General features: G+C 43.6%; 1 protein-coding gene across 2 annotated transcripts in view; it reads right to left on the bottom strand.

Moving 5' to 3' along the window:
* Positions 1–7,700: 7,700 nt before the first annotated feature.
* Positions 7,701–12,674, bottom strand: part of PIEZO2 (piezo type mechanosensitive ion channel component 2) — a 330,086-nt gene continuing 325,112 nt past the window's right edge. For both annotated transcript variants that reach the window (XM_075416483.1, XM_075416482.1), the window contains 3 exons: positions 12,300–12,379; positions 10,913–11,093; positions 7,701–10,025 (listed from right to left, as the gene is read on the bottom strand). In XM_075416483.1, coding sequence (XP_075272598.1) covers positions 9,773–10,025; positions 10,913–11,093; positions 12,300–12,379 — 514 coding nt within the window. In that variant the 3' untranslated portion in view covers positions 7,701–9,772. The remainder of the gene's footprint in view (positions 10,026–10,912; positions 11,094–12,299; positions 12,380–12,674) is intronic.

Consider the following 12,674-nt stretch of genomic DNA (forward strand, 5'->3'; position numbering starts at 1 on the left):
CAGGCCAGGTAACATGGTGTTGTATCAAGCTTGGAGTATCTGGAGCTGATCCTTATTTTGTGATGCTTTTTGAGGAAGAGTATTTTGGACCTTTAAAAGATACCTTTAGCAGGGCAGAATCCTTCACCTTTGAAAAGGAAGAAGGTACCATCCGAACTTTGTCCTAATCTTCTGGGTGCTTCCTTGTGAAATGCAACAAGCTTCATAGCTGGCCTTTCCTCTCTCTGATCCCCTCCCTCTCCCTCCCACCCCTCCCCAGCATTGGTTAAAACAGGGGGAATTTTATAGCTGGATGAATATGTAGTTAATACACTGCCTTGACCTCCAAAGTTTAGCCTCTACAATGTATTTAGAGATGTCAGATGGAAGGGTTCATTAATATTTTACTGCATTACCTCACTCTTGCTGCCACAACATTAAAAATGTGCTTTCTCCCAATGTTTGTTACAGGAGTCTGATGGTCACACCATCATGAGCCGTCTGTGTCTGCTGGCAGCTCCCTCTTCCGCCCCAGCACATGGCTGCAGGAGGCAGCGGCATGAAAAATTAATGAGAGCTGATATAGCAGTCCTGTGCGATTGAAAAAGAAGACACACACACACACACACACACACACACACACGCAGAGGTGCCTAACGTCCATGTGTGTGTGTGTTTCATATAGACACTGCTCCTATTTGAACATACAAGACCAGATGCTAAAGCTGCGTAGCAGGCATTAGCTGGCATCCAGAGGTGTAGCAACACGTGCCCCAGCACAGCTGGGCTGCCTCAGGCCCTGTGAAGGTGTCAAATTCCACACAGCAAGACAAGGTTCCCTCTGAAAAATGATACCGTCTCACCAAAACCTTTGAAGGAGGTTTGGGTTGCAACCACAGCACTGAGAGCTTTATGCTAGCAAGAGATCTTGATGCGCTCAGTTGTGGTAAACCATACCTAGTGGCACTGAGGGCAATGAGAAAGGGGCAGGAGAAGGAAATGAAAGGACTAGGTGTGATGTTACCAGTGAGGGGAAGCAGGAAGAGATGGTTGTAATACATCTGGGCTCTGTGTGTGTGGTGTGTCTCTTTAGATAACCGACCCTGTCTGGGGCTCATGATCTGGTGAGTTCAGAGCCTGAGCAGGGAGGGACAGGGTTGGGATTTTCATCTCATGCATTTTGCTGGTCACAAGCATATAGGTCATTTCTGCATATTAGTGAGGAAGAAGCAGAGCTTCCTTCGTATGTGAATAATCTCTCAGTTATTCTTGAGAGAGAGAGAGTCTGAGGGTGCCCTGGTCATCAGTCACTGGCCAACCAGTGTTCTTCATAGCAAAAGATTATTTTCATTGGATTTCTGTTTCAATAACAGCTCTAAACAGGACTCAGTGGAACTGGCCTTCGGAGGTGCCTGTCAGGCCAGGAGAGACAAGAAAAGGTGCTTGGTGACCACTTGTGTGGCTCTCCACTTGTGCAGCACATCCCTCAGGCAAATCTTGAAACCCTGTTGTGAATGATTTCTCATACCGTGAACTTTATCAACTTGAAACATAGGATTGAAGGAGTTCTTTCACTCATAGGAGTCTCACTGAATAATTCTGAATACTATTTCTCCTCCAGCTCTTTTTCTGCTGTCCTACGTGTCCGTCTTAATTCTTTTTGTGCCTTACAACAATTTGTAGGAGAAGCCCTTCAGCACAGTGGGGCAGGGTTGTACTGCACTTGCAGCTTCTGCTCCCCTGACCACTAAATGAGGAATCTGCCTTTCCTGTTGCATGATCACAGGTTGCTTTGCCCTTGCTTTCCCCAAGCTTTTAATAAAGCATTAGAAATTTCCTCTATTTTCCTCCTTCTCAAGGAAGAAGCAACAATAAATGATCTGAAATAGCCCATATGCACCCAAGGTAGAAATGGTCTGTTTAAATACCACATGATGCCATGCAGAGCAGCGGCAGCTTTACTTTCACAGTATCGCCCAGGGACTGGCCAATTTAGCAGAACAGTGAAAACCACGAATGCTTCGATTACACGAGCAGCGGGAGCTGAATGGACTGACTTGTCAGGCATGCAAGTGGGATTTCTGGGACCCCTGGTGTTGCTGTGCTGGGTGTGTTCCTGGAGCAGCCGTCCTTGCACTGACTTGCAAACTAATACTGCTGCGTACATGAGCACATTCAGGTTTCTAAATTGAGCTGAGGTGAACATACTGCAGCTGAAATCTGCTTCTCCTGTTTTCTGATGGACCTATGTCAGGACCATCGACAGGCTTAACAAGTGTCAGTGCATTCATAGGCTGGGAAAGAAACATAGGGGAACAAACACTGGTAGTGATTCTGCTATCTTGTAGTAAAGGAAGGAGCAGGAGTAGGGAGGGGATCGTGTCCCTGCACTTGGCACTGGTGAGGCCACTCCTCAAGTACTGTGTTCAGTTTTGGGCCCCTCACTACAAGAAGGACACTGAGGTGCTGGAGTGTGTTCAGAGAAGAGCAACAAGGCTGGTGAGGGGTCTAGAGAACAAGTCTTACGAGCAGCGGCTGAGGGAGCTGGGGCTGTTTAGTATGGAGAAGAGCAGGCTGAGGGGAGACCTTATTGCTCTCTACAACTACCTGAAAGGAGGCTGTAGTGAGGCAGGTGTAGGTCTCTTTTCCCAAGGAACTAGTGATAGGACGAGAGGCAATGGCCTTAAGTTGCATCAGGGGAGGTTTAGATGATTGGATATTCGGAAAAATTTTGTTACTGAAAGAGTGGTCAGGTGTTGGAATAGGATGCTGAGGGAAGTGGTGGAGTCACCATCCCTGGAGATGTTCAAAAAATGTGTAGATGTGGCAGTTTGGGATACAGTTTAGTAGGCATGGTGGTGTTGGGGTGATGGTTGGATTTAATGATCTGAATTCTTTTCCAAACTATGATTCCATGAATCTATGAAAGAAGCAAAGAGATTAGGCGTTTTGTTTTGTCTCTTGGAATGGCTAAAGATAAAGGAGTGGCCAATATAAATGCTAAATTTTAGGTACACGTCAGTTTAAACCATGTCTTGGGAGCACAGGCTTAGCTTTGCCTCCTGCCTAGCCATTGCTCATACCACAAAAATCCAATCCCAACTTCCCTAAGAAAAACCCTTTGATAAGTGAATTTTTTTTTCAGCGGAAGTCAGTGAAAAGTAAGACAATTAACGTAAACTCCTGTTTCTCTTCAAAGGCACTAGCAACACAACTCAACACTGACGTGTTACAGTGCAGAAGCATGTGAAAGGAAGCAATGCCATGGCTGGGAGCTGCTCCTGCCCCATCCTTGCCTCTACCTCACCTCCTGGCACCAGAACAGGGTCAGGCTGTCAATCTGGAGTGAGGTGTGGCTTCTTGCCAGGGCTCAGCCCGTGAATCTAACTTTTTGGTGAACTTCTTGGCTTTTGTCATGAACACAATTTGCTACTGAGGCTCTTTTTGGAGCTGAAGTCCAAGTTGGTTTGTGGCTGTGGCTGCAGGCAGTGGGTCCCTGCATGGGACCTGGGAAACTTGTCCTGCATCCTCAGCATTCACAGCCTGCTGAAATGTGAGTACTTTAAGTGATGTCTCTTTAAACAGTGTTACCAGATAAATGCTGGAAATGGCATATGACTTAAACTTCAATAACTATGACATCATCTGCTTGGCCATGCCGTTTTCCTCATCTCTTAAAAAACAGTCTATTTGAAATAGAAGAAAATCTTTATTGAATTTGCAGTCATCTTCCTGTCACCTTGTGATTAGGTGGTAAAATGCCCACAGGCTTCACATGGCATTCCTGCTCTGCCTCGCCTATTAGTGCAGCGTTGCACAGGTTGGCTGGACGGGAATAAATGGCCTGGATCCTGTGTTTGACAGTGGCGATCACTGAGGGAAATGCAGGGTGATGCTCACCACTACCAGGTGGTTGCTGGAAGACCTGTTACAGCCGAAACACGATTTCCACAATGTAGTGGAAAAATAAAAGCTCAGCACTGTCTGTAGTGAGTCAGGTCTGCCAAACCTGAGGCTACAGAAAACTGGATCATCTTCAGTTTAGTGCTTGATGCTGCAGGAACTGCCTGAGTTTGTTGGGAGAGGGGCAGTATGAGAACGTGTTTTCTGACAGTGTAGTGCTGACAACCGTGATGGCCTTTTACCCCTCTGGCTAATGAGTGCTGTATCTCAGAGAGGGAAATTATCACCTCACCTTTCACCTTTTACCTCACTAGAAAATTGGGTTAAAAAATAAAAAGCAATTGCTTCTGTTTAAAGGGTGAGTTTGTGGGAAGGTGAGGAAACAGAAAGCAGAGTTCAGCTCTGGGTCTCGGGCTTCTCCCCTGGCCAGGCAGCTGCGTGCCCCTTTCTACGCAGGAGTGAATCTGAGGCAGAAACTGCTGAGGGGTCCATTTTCAGGTAGTTCAGTTATTATTTATTTATTTAAGTGCAAGAGAGAATGGTAATTGGGGATACCTTGATGTGGTAACAGTTCACAAAGAATCACGGCTTTTTTGTCTTCTGACACTGGCTGCTGTGTAGAAGAATAAAAATGGGGTATGAAGAGGGCAGCCACAAGTTCATGGTGTATGGCAAAGGCGTGCAGAAGCTGCAGGGACTCACTAGTAACAGACCTCAGGGACAACCACCCCCCTTTGGCACCTTATTTCATGTGAGAGAGCAGGCTGATCTGCTCAGGAGCAACGGGGTTGGGTAGTTGCTGTTGTCCTGATGCAGCACCTTGGTGACATTTACTGAAACGAGCTGCTGGGTGCTTTCCAGACAGCAGCAGCTCCCCTGGGAGATCAAACATTTTGGAGGAAGCACCACAGGAATCAGACGAAATCCCTTCACAGTCTCCTGGCTCTCATGTAAAGTGAAGCTCCTGCATAAAGGTGATAGCCAAGCACTCAGGAAATGCTCCAAACACTCCTTGGACTGAGTATTCACCAACGTAACAGTGCCAGCATTAGGTCTCATCAGACTTGGCATCCTTCCTCCATGCCTGGTTCTCCATCTTGGACATTGAAACAGGCCATGTCACCATTTCCTGAAGAAGCACAGCAGAAACAGCATGTCCTTTGCCAGCACCTGGAAAGCAATTTTCCTGCCAGCTGAATAGAGGAACCGTACTCTCTCATAAATGTGTTCATCAGGCTGGTTGTACTAATCACAATGCTGTTAATATGGGGTAACCATAATGTGATCTGCATTTTGCAAATTTCTCCTTTAGTTTGGCCTCAGAGCTGTGGTTACCTGTTAACTAGTTCACTGGGCCGTGGTCCGGGGCATCTGAAGAGGTGCCTGGTGGCCAGGCCACTTCCAGAGTGGTCCTCTAATGAGGGCAGCACAGTTGAGAGGCTGCAGACCCTGTTTGCTGGACACTTTATACACACAGTGGCTCCCAGCAGAAAGGACAAGTTGTCATGCTACAAATCTGCGAGAAGGAAATCCAAACCGATATGGGGATAACCTCTGTTCACCTTCAGGGTGGTTAAGCACTGGGACAGACCGGAGGAGTTGTGACGTTGCCGTCTTTGGAGGCTGCTAGACCACAGCTGGCCAAGGCCCTGAGCAGTGATCTTATGTTGAAGTTTGTCCTCCCCTAACAGTACTAATGGTCAGAAAAGCGTAGGTTCAGCACTCTGACTCTCCATGGTACGAGGGTGGGTTTTGTGGACTATCAGCATAGTTCAGCCCCATAAAGAAACCATTTTGCAATTTCTTGTCACAAAAGCTGTGGGCTAGGTTGGAAAAAATGCCTTTTGTGACAGTACCATGGACATGAAATTTTTTATTGCTGACACTGAGGAACAGAATAGACTAGACCCTTTCAGTTGGAAGGGACCTACAACGATCATCTGGCCCAACTACCTGACCACTTCAGGGCTGACCAAAAGTTAAAGCATGTTGTTAAGGGCATTGTCCAAACACCTCTGCAACACTGACAGGCTTGGGGCATTGAGCACCTCTCCAGGAAGCCTGTTCCAGGGTTTGACCAACCTCTCGGTAAAGAAACGCTTCCTCATGTCCAGTCTGAACCTCCCCTGGCACAGCTTTGAATGTGCAGTTTCTTTGGAAACACTAAAATATTAAGTCCTCGAAGGAAAGTAACAACACTGATGCTTATAAAATAAAATTGACTTTATTTTAAGGCTGTTTCTTCTTTTCTTACCTAGGCTTGTTCCATTGAAGAGCTTCTCCTGTATTGAACAAAACAGAAAGGTCCTAAAACCTGGGAGAATAACCACAAGGATCTGTTTCATTTAAGTCTGTCGTGATAACCTTCTAAAATGCCATTTAATCCCATCGATCCAATTCGGTCCATGTGTATAGGTAGTGGCTTACGTTATCATCTTGTGAGCCATAATTTCTTGATTACAAAGGTGGAAGAGGGAAAACAGGACCTTTCCCTGGCAGTGCTCAGCTCTGAAAAATTAGACACAGGGGCTTACTAAGGCATGTCTGTAGGTACAAATATTCCTGTGTAACCATACTGTTGCTTTGAACACGATGACTTTATTCTGACATTTTGGAGGTGGTTGTTACATTAGCCAATACGCTGTCTTTGGTAAGCTACAGTATCTCTGGCGCAGTCCTAAAATCATGGCATAATTCAGGTTGTACGGGACCTCAGGAGGCTTCAGGTCAAACCTCCCATGCAAAGCATGGCCAGTTACAACAGGTTGCTCAGGACCTCTCCAGTCAAAATTTGAAAATCTCCAAGGCTGAAGATCCCACAGCTTCTCTGGGCACTTGCTCCAGTGTTTGACTACTCTCATGGTGAAAACAATATTCCTTCTATTTAATCAGACTCCCCCTTGTTGCAACTTGTGTCTGTTGCCTCTTGATCTATTGTTGTGCAGCTCTGTGGAGCTTGGCTCCACCTTTCCTGTACCTCACCATCAGGGAGCTGCAGAGACCAATAACGTCTCCCCTTGTACTTCTCCTTTTTAAGGCTGAACAAGCACAGCTACCTCAGTCCCTCCTCACATGTTTTGTCCTCCAGCCCTCTCCCAGACTCACTCCAGTATGTCAGTGTCTTTCTTGCACTGGAGACCCCAAACCTGTATGCAGTTCTCCAGATGTGGTCCCACAAGTGCTGAATAGAGGGGACTAATAATTCCCTTGATTTTCAGGTGTGATTTGTAAACGCAGCCAAGTATGCTGGGCACACTGCTGATATACATGCAACTCCCCCCCCCGGCCTCGGCTCCTTTTATTGTAAATCTGTTCCCTTCCTACCTGCCCAGACTGAATTGCTGCATGGAGTTAAGTCTGCCTCAGACGCAGGACTTTGCATTTGTCTTAGTTGGACTATATGAAGTACCTGGCAGCTCATTTCTCCAGCATCTTGAGATCCCCTTGAAAGTCAGTCCTGCCCACCCCATGCCCCAGGAGCGCAGCTGACACACTTATGTTATCATAAACTTCCTCAGACCCAGATTATGTGTGGTCCACAAACTTGGTGAAAGTGCACTCTGTTGTGTCCTCCAGGTTGCTAATTAAGACATTAGATAGTACTGGCCCCAGTACTGATTCCCCAAAGAATGCCACAAGAAACTGGCTGCCAGTTCCACTTTATCTGGACAGCTGGGCTCAAAGGATGGTCATCAGCAGTACACTTTTCACCTACTTGTAGTTAGCCATCCAGCCTATGCCACCGATTTGACTATAAGCTGTTTTAAAAAAATAAATTAAAAACCAACAGAAGAATCATTTTATTTTCAAAGTCTGATCAGTCCATGAAAGAAAGAGCAGCACATTTCTGCAAAGCTCAAATAACTGTACAGCTCATTTTGCAGCTAGATTTTTCTCACCAGAAAGGAAGTGCCCATTAAAGAGAAGGAACCAGGAAGGGATCCAGGACCAACTGTGGCCAGTATGGTTCTGCTGGCTGGTACCTTTAGAAACACATTACACCCTTCACATTTTTCATTCCAGTGTTGCTCTCCTTAAAATCACTGAACACCCAGGCGAGATCCATCTAACCCCACAAGACATTTTAGCATCCCTGTTGGATCCTGTGTCAGGTCTGCCCTGTATATTTTGATTTTCATTCACAGGTCCTATGGAAGAAATGGAGCAAAACTCTCCGGTGGGGAATGCTGCCTGGCTGTATGATCAGCCACCTTTCCATTACAGTTTGGAGGAGATCAGGTTGTCTTCCAGTGAGTTCCAGTCACCAAGTGATTTTATTGTTACAATCTGATGAAGCGATTTTTATTTTGTGCACTTCATGGTGCTCAAAATGTTAGTTTTCACAGTATAGAATGGATGTGACAGCACTTGTCATGGAAGCACTCAGCAGAGTATGTTGCAACTTCATTTAGTTGTGCTGTTTTATGAAGTTCTGCAGTAAAATGTGCCAGCAATTTATGTTGTATTAGTTTCTTTCCGGTGATTAACTAATCATTCATATAATAAATAGCAGCTAACTACAAGAAAGAGATTTATTTGTCACAGAGTTAGAATAACGTCAAACTTTTCCCATTTCATGTAAAAAGGCAGAGGAAAAAATACTTCCAAAATGACTTTGCAACATGTGCTTTATTTTAAGTCATTACTCAGTCAAAGCTACACAGTATACCCTTTTAACATACCCTACCCACTCAATGATTTTTTTTCTCAGTAATTTTTTCAACATGGAATGAAACCTGCATTGCAATTGTAAATTTTCATGCTACAATGTTCTCTAATGAGCCATTTGTGTCACTAATAATAGTAATTTAAGAAAAGGGCCATTTTTCAAGCTCGTATGTATGTCTGTATTTGGGAACTTAAAAAAAACCCGTCTCAGATGTAAAAATGTGACTTGGAGTATGTAAACATTTTCGTATACCTGAAACACTGGAAGAAGAATATCAGCTAACAGCAAAACAACAGTTGCCTTAAATCATCGAAATGGGAAAAAGCATGTCACAGGGAGCAGAGAGAAGCACACACTATTCAGTCTTTAAAGGGTTATAAGAAATGAAGTAGCTCTTTAGGTCATTGATTTCACTTTCTTTTCTCATCTAATGGAAAGCAGTAACTTTGAAGAGAATGGCCCAGCAGAACACCCCAATAATTCACCATAATTATTCTAGCCATTAGTTAACCTTGACGAAGTTTGAAGTTTCAGTTGCTTTTTTTTTTTCCTGAGAAAAGTCACTGATGTTTGGTGGAAATGTTTTCTGTGACTGTACAAATAAAATAAGGCATTTAAAGAGATTGTTACTTGTTTGCTTTTTGCTAACAGAGGCTTGTCCACAGTGTCCTTTGTACATCAAAACCTCTGCTTTTCTACAAATGGGTAGGGCTAGAATGTCTTCAGTTCCCACTGCGGCCCTGGGTCTTGGGTGTCCTGAAGGCTAGTCAGCGTCCCATTACTGTAGTTTGAAAGTCAGTGATGTACAACAGCATATTGCACAATCCAATCTGAATGGCTCCAGAAAGGGTTAAGAAGGTACACTGGAGTCATCTGTGGGTTCACTCCTTTCTTTTCTCTTGAAGTTGTAATGATGGTCTGGAAAATTAAATTAGCCAGACAAAGATGCAAACTTTTTGTTGATTAAATTACAAAGCAGTCCCCAGATTGTAGAGGAGTGGCACATTAAAAACAACAAATCATCCAACCTTATTCACTGTTGATCCTTAATTTGAAAGGCAGCATGGATTCCTAAGGCCGTAGCTTCCAGGACTCCTTCAGTGAAAAATCATTGCTACCTAACTATAAAAGGCTTAGCTCTTAAGAGAATATTGTGCTTTTTTTTTTTTCCTTTAAAATTCAGATGAAATCAACTCGATTTGCAGTGTGACACCAAAGAGATCAATTAGTTTTTTCCCTAGTCCACTTGATCATAGTCTCTGGTGAGCGATATAGGAATATTAGTTTGGCATACAGGTCTTCCTCTAGTTCCAGTTCTCCAGTCTCTCGCACTAAGAAAATGTCGGTACACAACTTCAAGATTCGGTCTACATTGGGTAGCTCCTCAAACATGATGGAGTGAGAGATCCCACTGAAAAATTCACGGACGAACTTCCCTATCACCAGGACAACCGAGGCATATAGTCCCATGATGCTGAAAAGAAAGAAAGAAAGGAAAGAGTTCAAATCACACCTTGAAAAAGGGTCAGCCAAGTATGAGGGAGGTAATCTACATGGCTAATGTAGTCTGTCAGCTGAGTGAACATTAATCTCTAATTAGGATCTTGTTTCTGCTGTGCTGCAGGATGAAGGAAAATAAGGTCTCTTCAAACACCACAGAAACCTGGGAACATAAACAGCTGAGGCTGCTGACTTAAATGGTTTAACACCAGTCACTGATGGTCTCACGTCCTGCCTGCTACAGCTTGGAAGCCACAATGGGAAATCTGACAACTGCTGTCTACTAAAGGCAAATGTTCTGTCAGGTTTCATATCTAATATTTTTTATTAAAGCACGTGTAACTGGTGACAGACTAACATTTACCTGGCCTCCCCTGATAATTCTCCTATAAGGAGTTCTCCAAAATCATGCCAGAAGGGCATATGTCCCAGGAAGGCACAGTCTCCTGCCTTCTTCTGTCTGTGGAGATGGATTTTATAACTATTTCATACCCAGGGTCCTGGCTATGAGATTGGGAAGGTCACCAAAACTGGTCAGAGTTTGGGCAGAACTTGACCTGTAGCTAAACTAACAAATTTTGAAGGATTTTACTTCAACAGGAAATCAGTGCGAAGGGTGCTTCTGCCTTTTTTCCCACTGGAGAGCAGGTATCAAGCATAACACCATTCCTTACAAATATGACACTTTGTATGGACAATAGTAATGGGCATGAATTTGAAACTCTCACAAAACCCCTTTTCTGGAGCTTCAAACATTACAATAACAAAAAAGAAATAACACCCCAAACCCCAGCAAATAAAGTCACCTCTACTTCTATCTTACCTACGTTAATTTAATTGTATGTAAAAATGCCTTCTTACCCGTAACCAGCTAAGAATCCAAGGCTTGGTGGACTGACTTTATCACTGAATATGAAGAGTTCAAGACTCTCTTCAGACGTTTTGTATCTTTTTCCAAGCTGATTCAAAACCCACCACTCACGAACTCCCTCATCGGACACATTTTTGACCAGGGAAACTGTAATGTTTTCCCATCTGCAGTCTATTGAAAAAAGGATATGTTGATATATATACCAAGAATTGCAAAAGTCAAACTGTTTTGAGTCAGATACTTCTGTTTCATATCACCTACGTTTTCTTCTGTACAACTGTCAAATCATTTAAATATTTTCAGGCCAAAGTATCACTGATGGTCAGCACGTCTGCATCTCAGGCCTAAAGAAACACATTTAACCTGGAAGGATAATGGTCAGCTTCTATATGTCCAAGTGAAACTATCACTGTAAATCATTTTTGTCTTGGTATAAAAGATGTTATTCTCTTACATCAAGAAAAGCATACTATCCTATTATGCATACTGATCAAACAGACAGGACAAAAACTCTGGTGCTCCTAATTTCTGGGGAACGTACATTAGCAGTGTATACATTAAAGCCCCTTCGAAAAATCTCACATTCAGAGTTCTTTAGGACATGACCTGACTAATGACAGTGAAGCAGTCATTGCTACTCATAGAGCGAGGTTCAGCCTCAAGAATTAATTTTCCCAGTTAATCTAATGATGATTACTAAACCTTGAACAGTAATGTACCACATAGTACTACTACTACACCCAAGTGCCAAATTTAACCTCTGTTGAGCAAAGTGTTCTTAGATAAAGACCTGTTTGTACTCTTTCAACCCAACAGGTTTTTCACGTGCAGATATGAGCATGTGCATGCATGTATTCCCTATGTCTGTGAGTACCTGTATGCATCCTGGTTGGGTAACAGCACTCTGAAATTTAGTGATTTATCTAACCTGGATTCTTTGTAGCCAATAAGCAAGGAATAGCTAAAAAAAAGTCATCCAGTGTCGTTGTTTAAGCTGAGGAGCTACCTTTGCAGACATGCAGCACTACTGACTGTTTGTGGTAAGGTAGCAGGGAGATGCGGAGAAGTGAAACTTGTCATCACTTCCTCAAAAAAACAAGGGAAAGCAGTTCCTGAAAGCAGACTTGAAAGAAAGGAGCCTGACTTCATCCTTTAGAGTCTTGACTGTTGAATACAAAGCTAAAGTACATCCAGATGCATTTTCTGCCTTATACTGCATTACCTCATCTCTCCCCAAGCTTGCAGGCACCAGGTAGAAACCATTAAAAGTGCATTTCAGCCTGAGGTGCCCCATAACAGCTCAGTGAATGGGCAAGTGTGAGCACTGTGTTGCACTTCTTTCAACCATATTCTGTTTTCTGTGGTCTGGACACATACCTGTCAATAGCTGCTTTATGGGTTTTGCCAGAGAATCACTAGGAGCCTTGATGTAGTACGGGTACACTGTCTCTAATGTTCTGGAAAAAATGAGAAAGCAAATATTTCATATTTTTATACCTCTAAAATAATTTAGAAATACCTAACAGGGCTATACACAGTTCCCAGTAATTCTTGGCTTAAACTATGATTTTATAGTGTTCAGATGTCACATCTGAAAGTTAGCTGGATTTATTAACTATGTTCTGTCAGTGCTTCAGCAGGGAGCTCCATCCATAATGTCGCCATTTACACACCATGAATCCCACACACCTGGGGCATGTGTGTTTGCAAGGAATGTAGACTTTATATTTTGTTCCCCTTTCTAACAAAGCT

Source organism: Opisthocomus hoazin, chromosome 3, assembly GCF_030867145.1.
Source record: "Opisthocomus hoazin isolate bOpiHoa1 chromosome 3, bOpiHoa1.hap1, whole genome shotgun sequence".
Lineage (NCBI taxonomy): Eukaryota > Metazoa > Chordata > Aves > Opisthocomiformes > Opisthocomidae > Opisthocomus > Opisthocomus hoazin.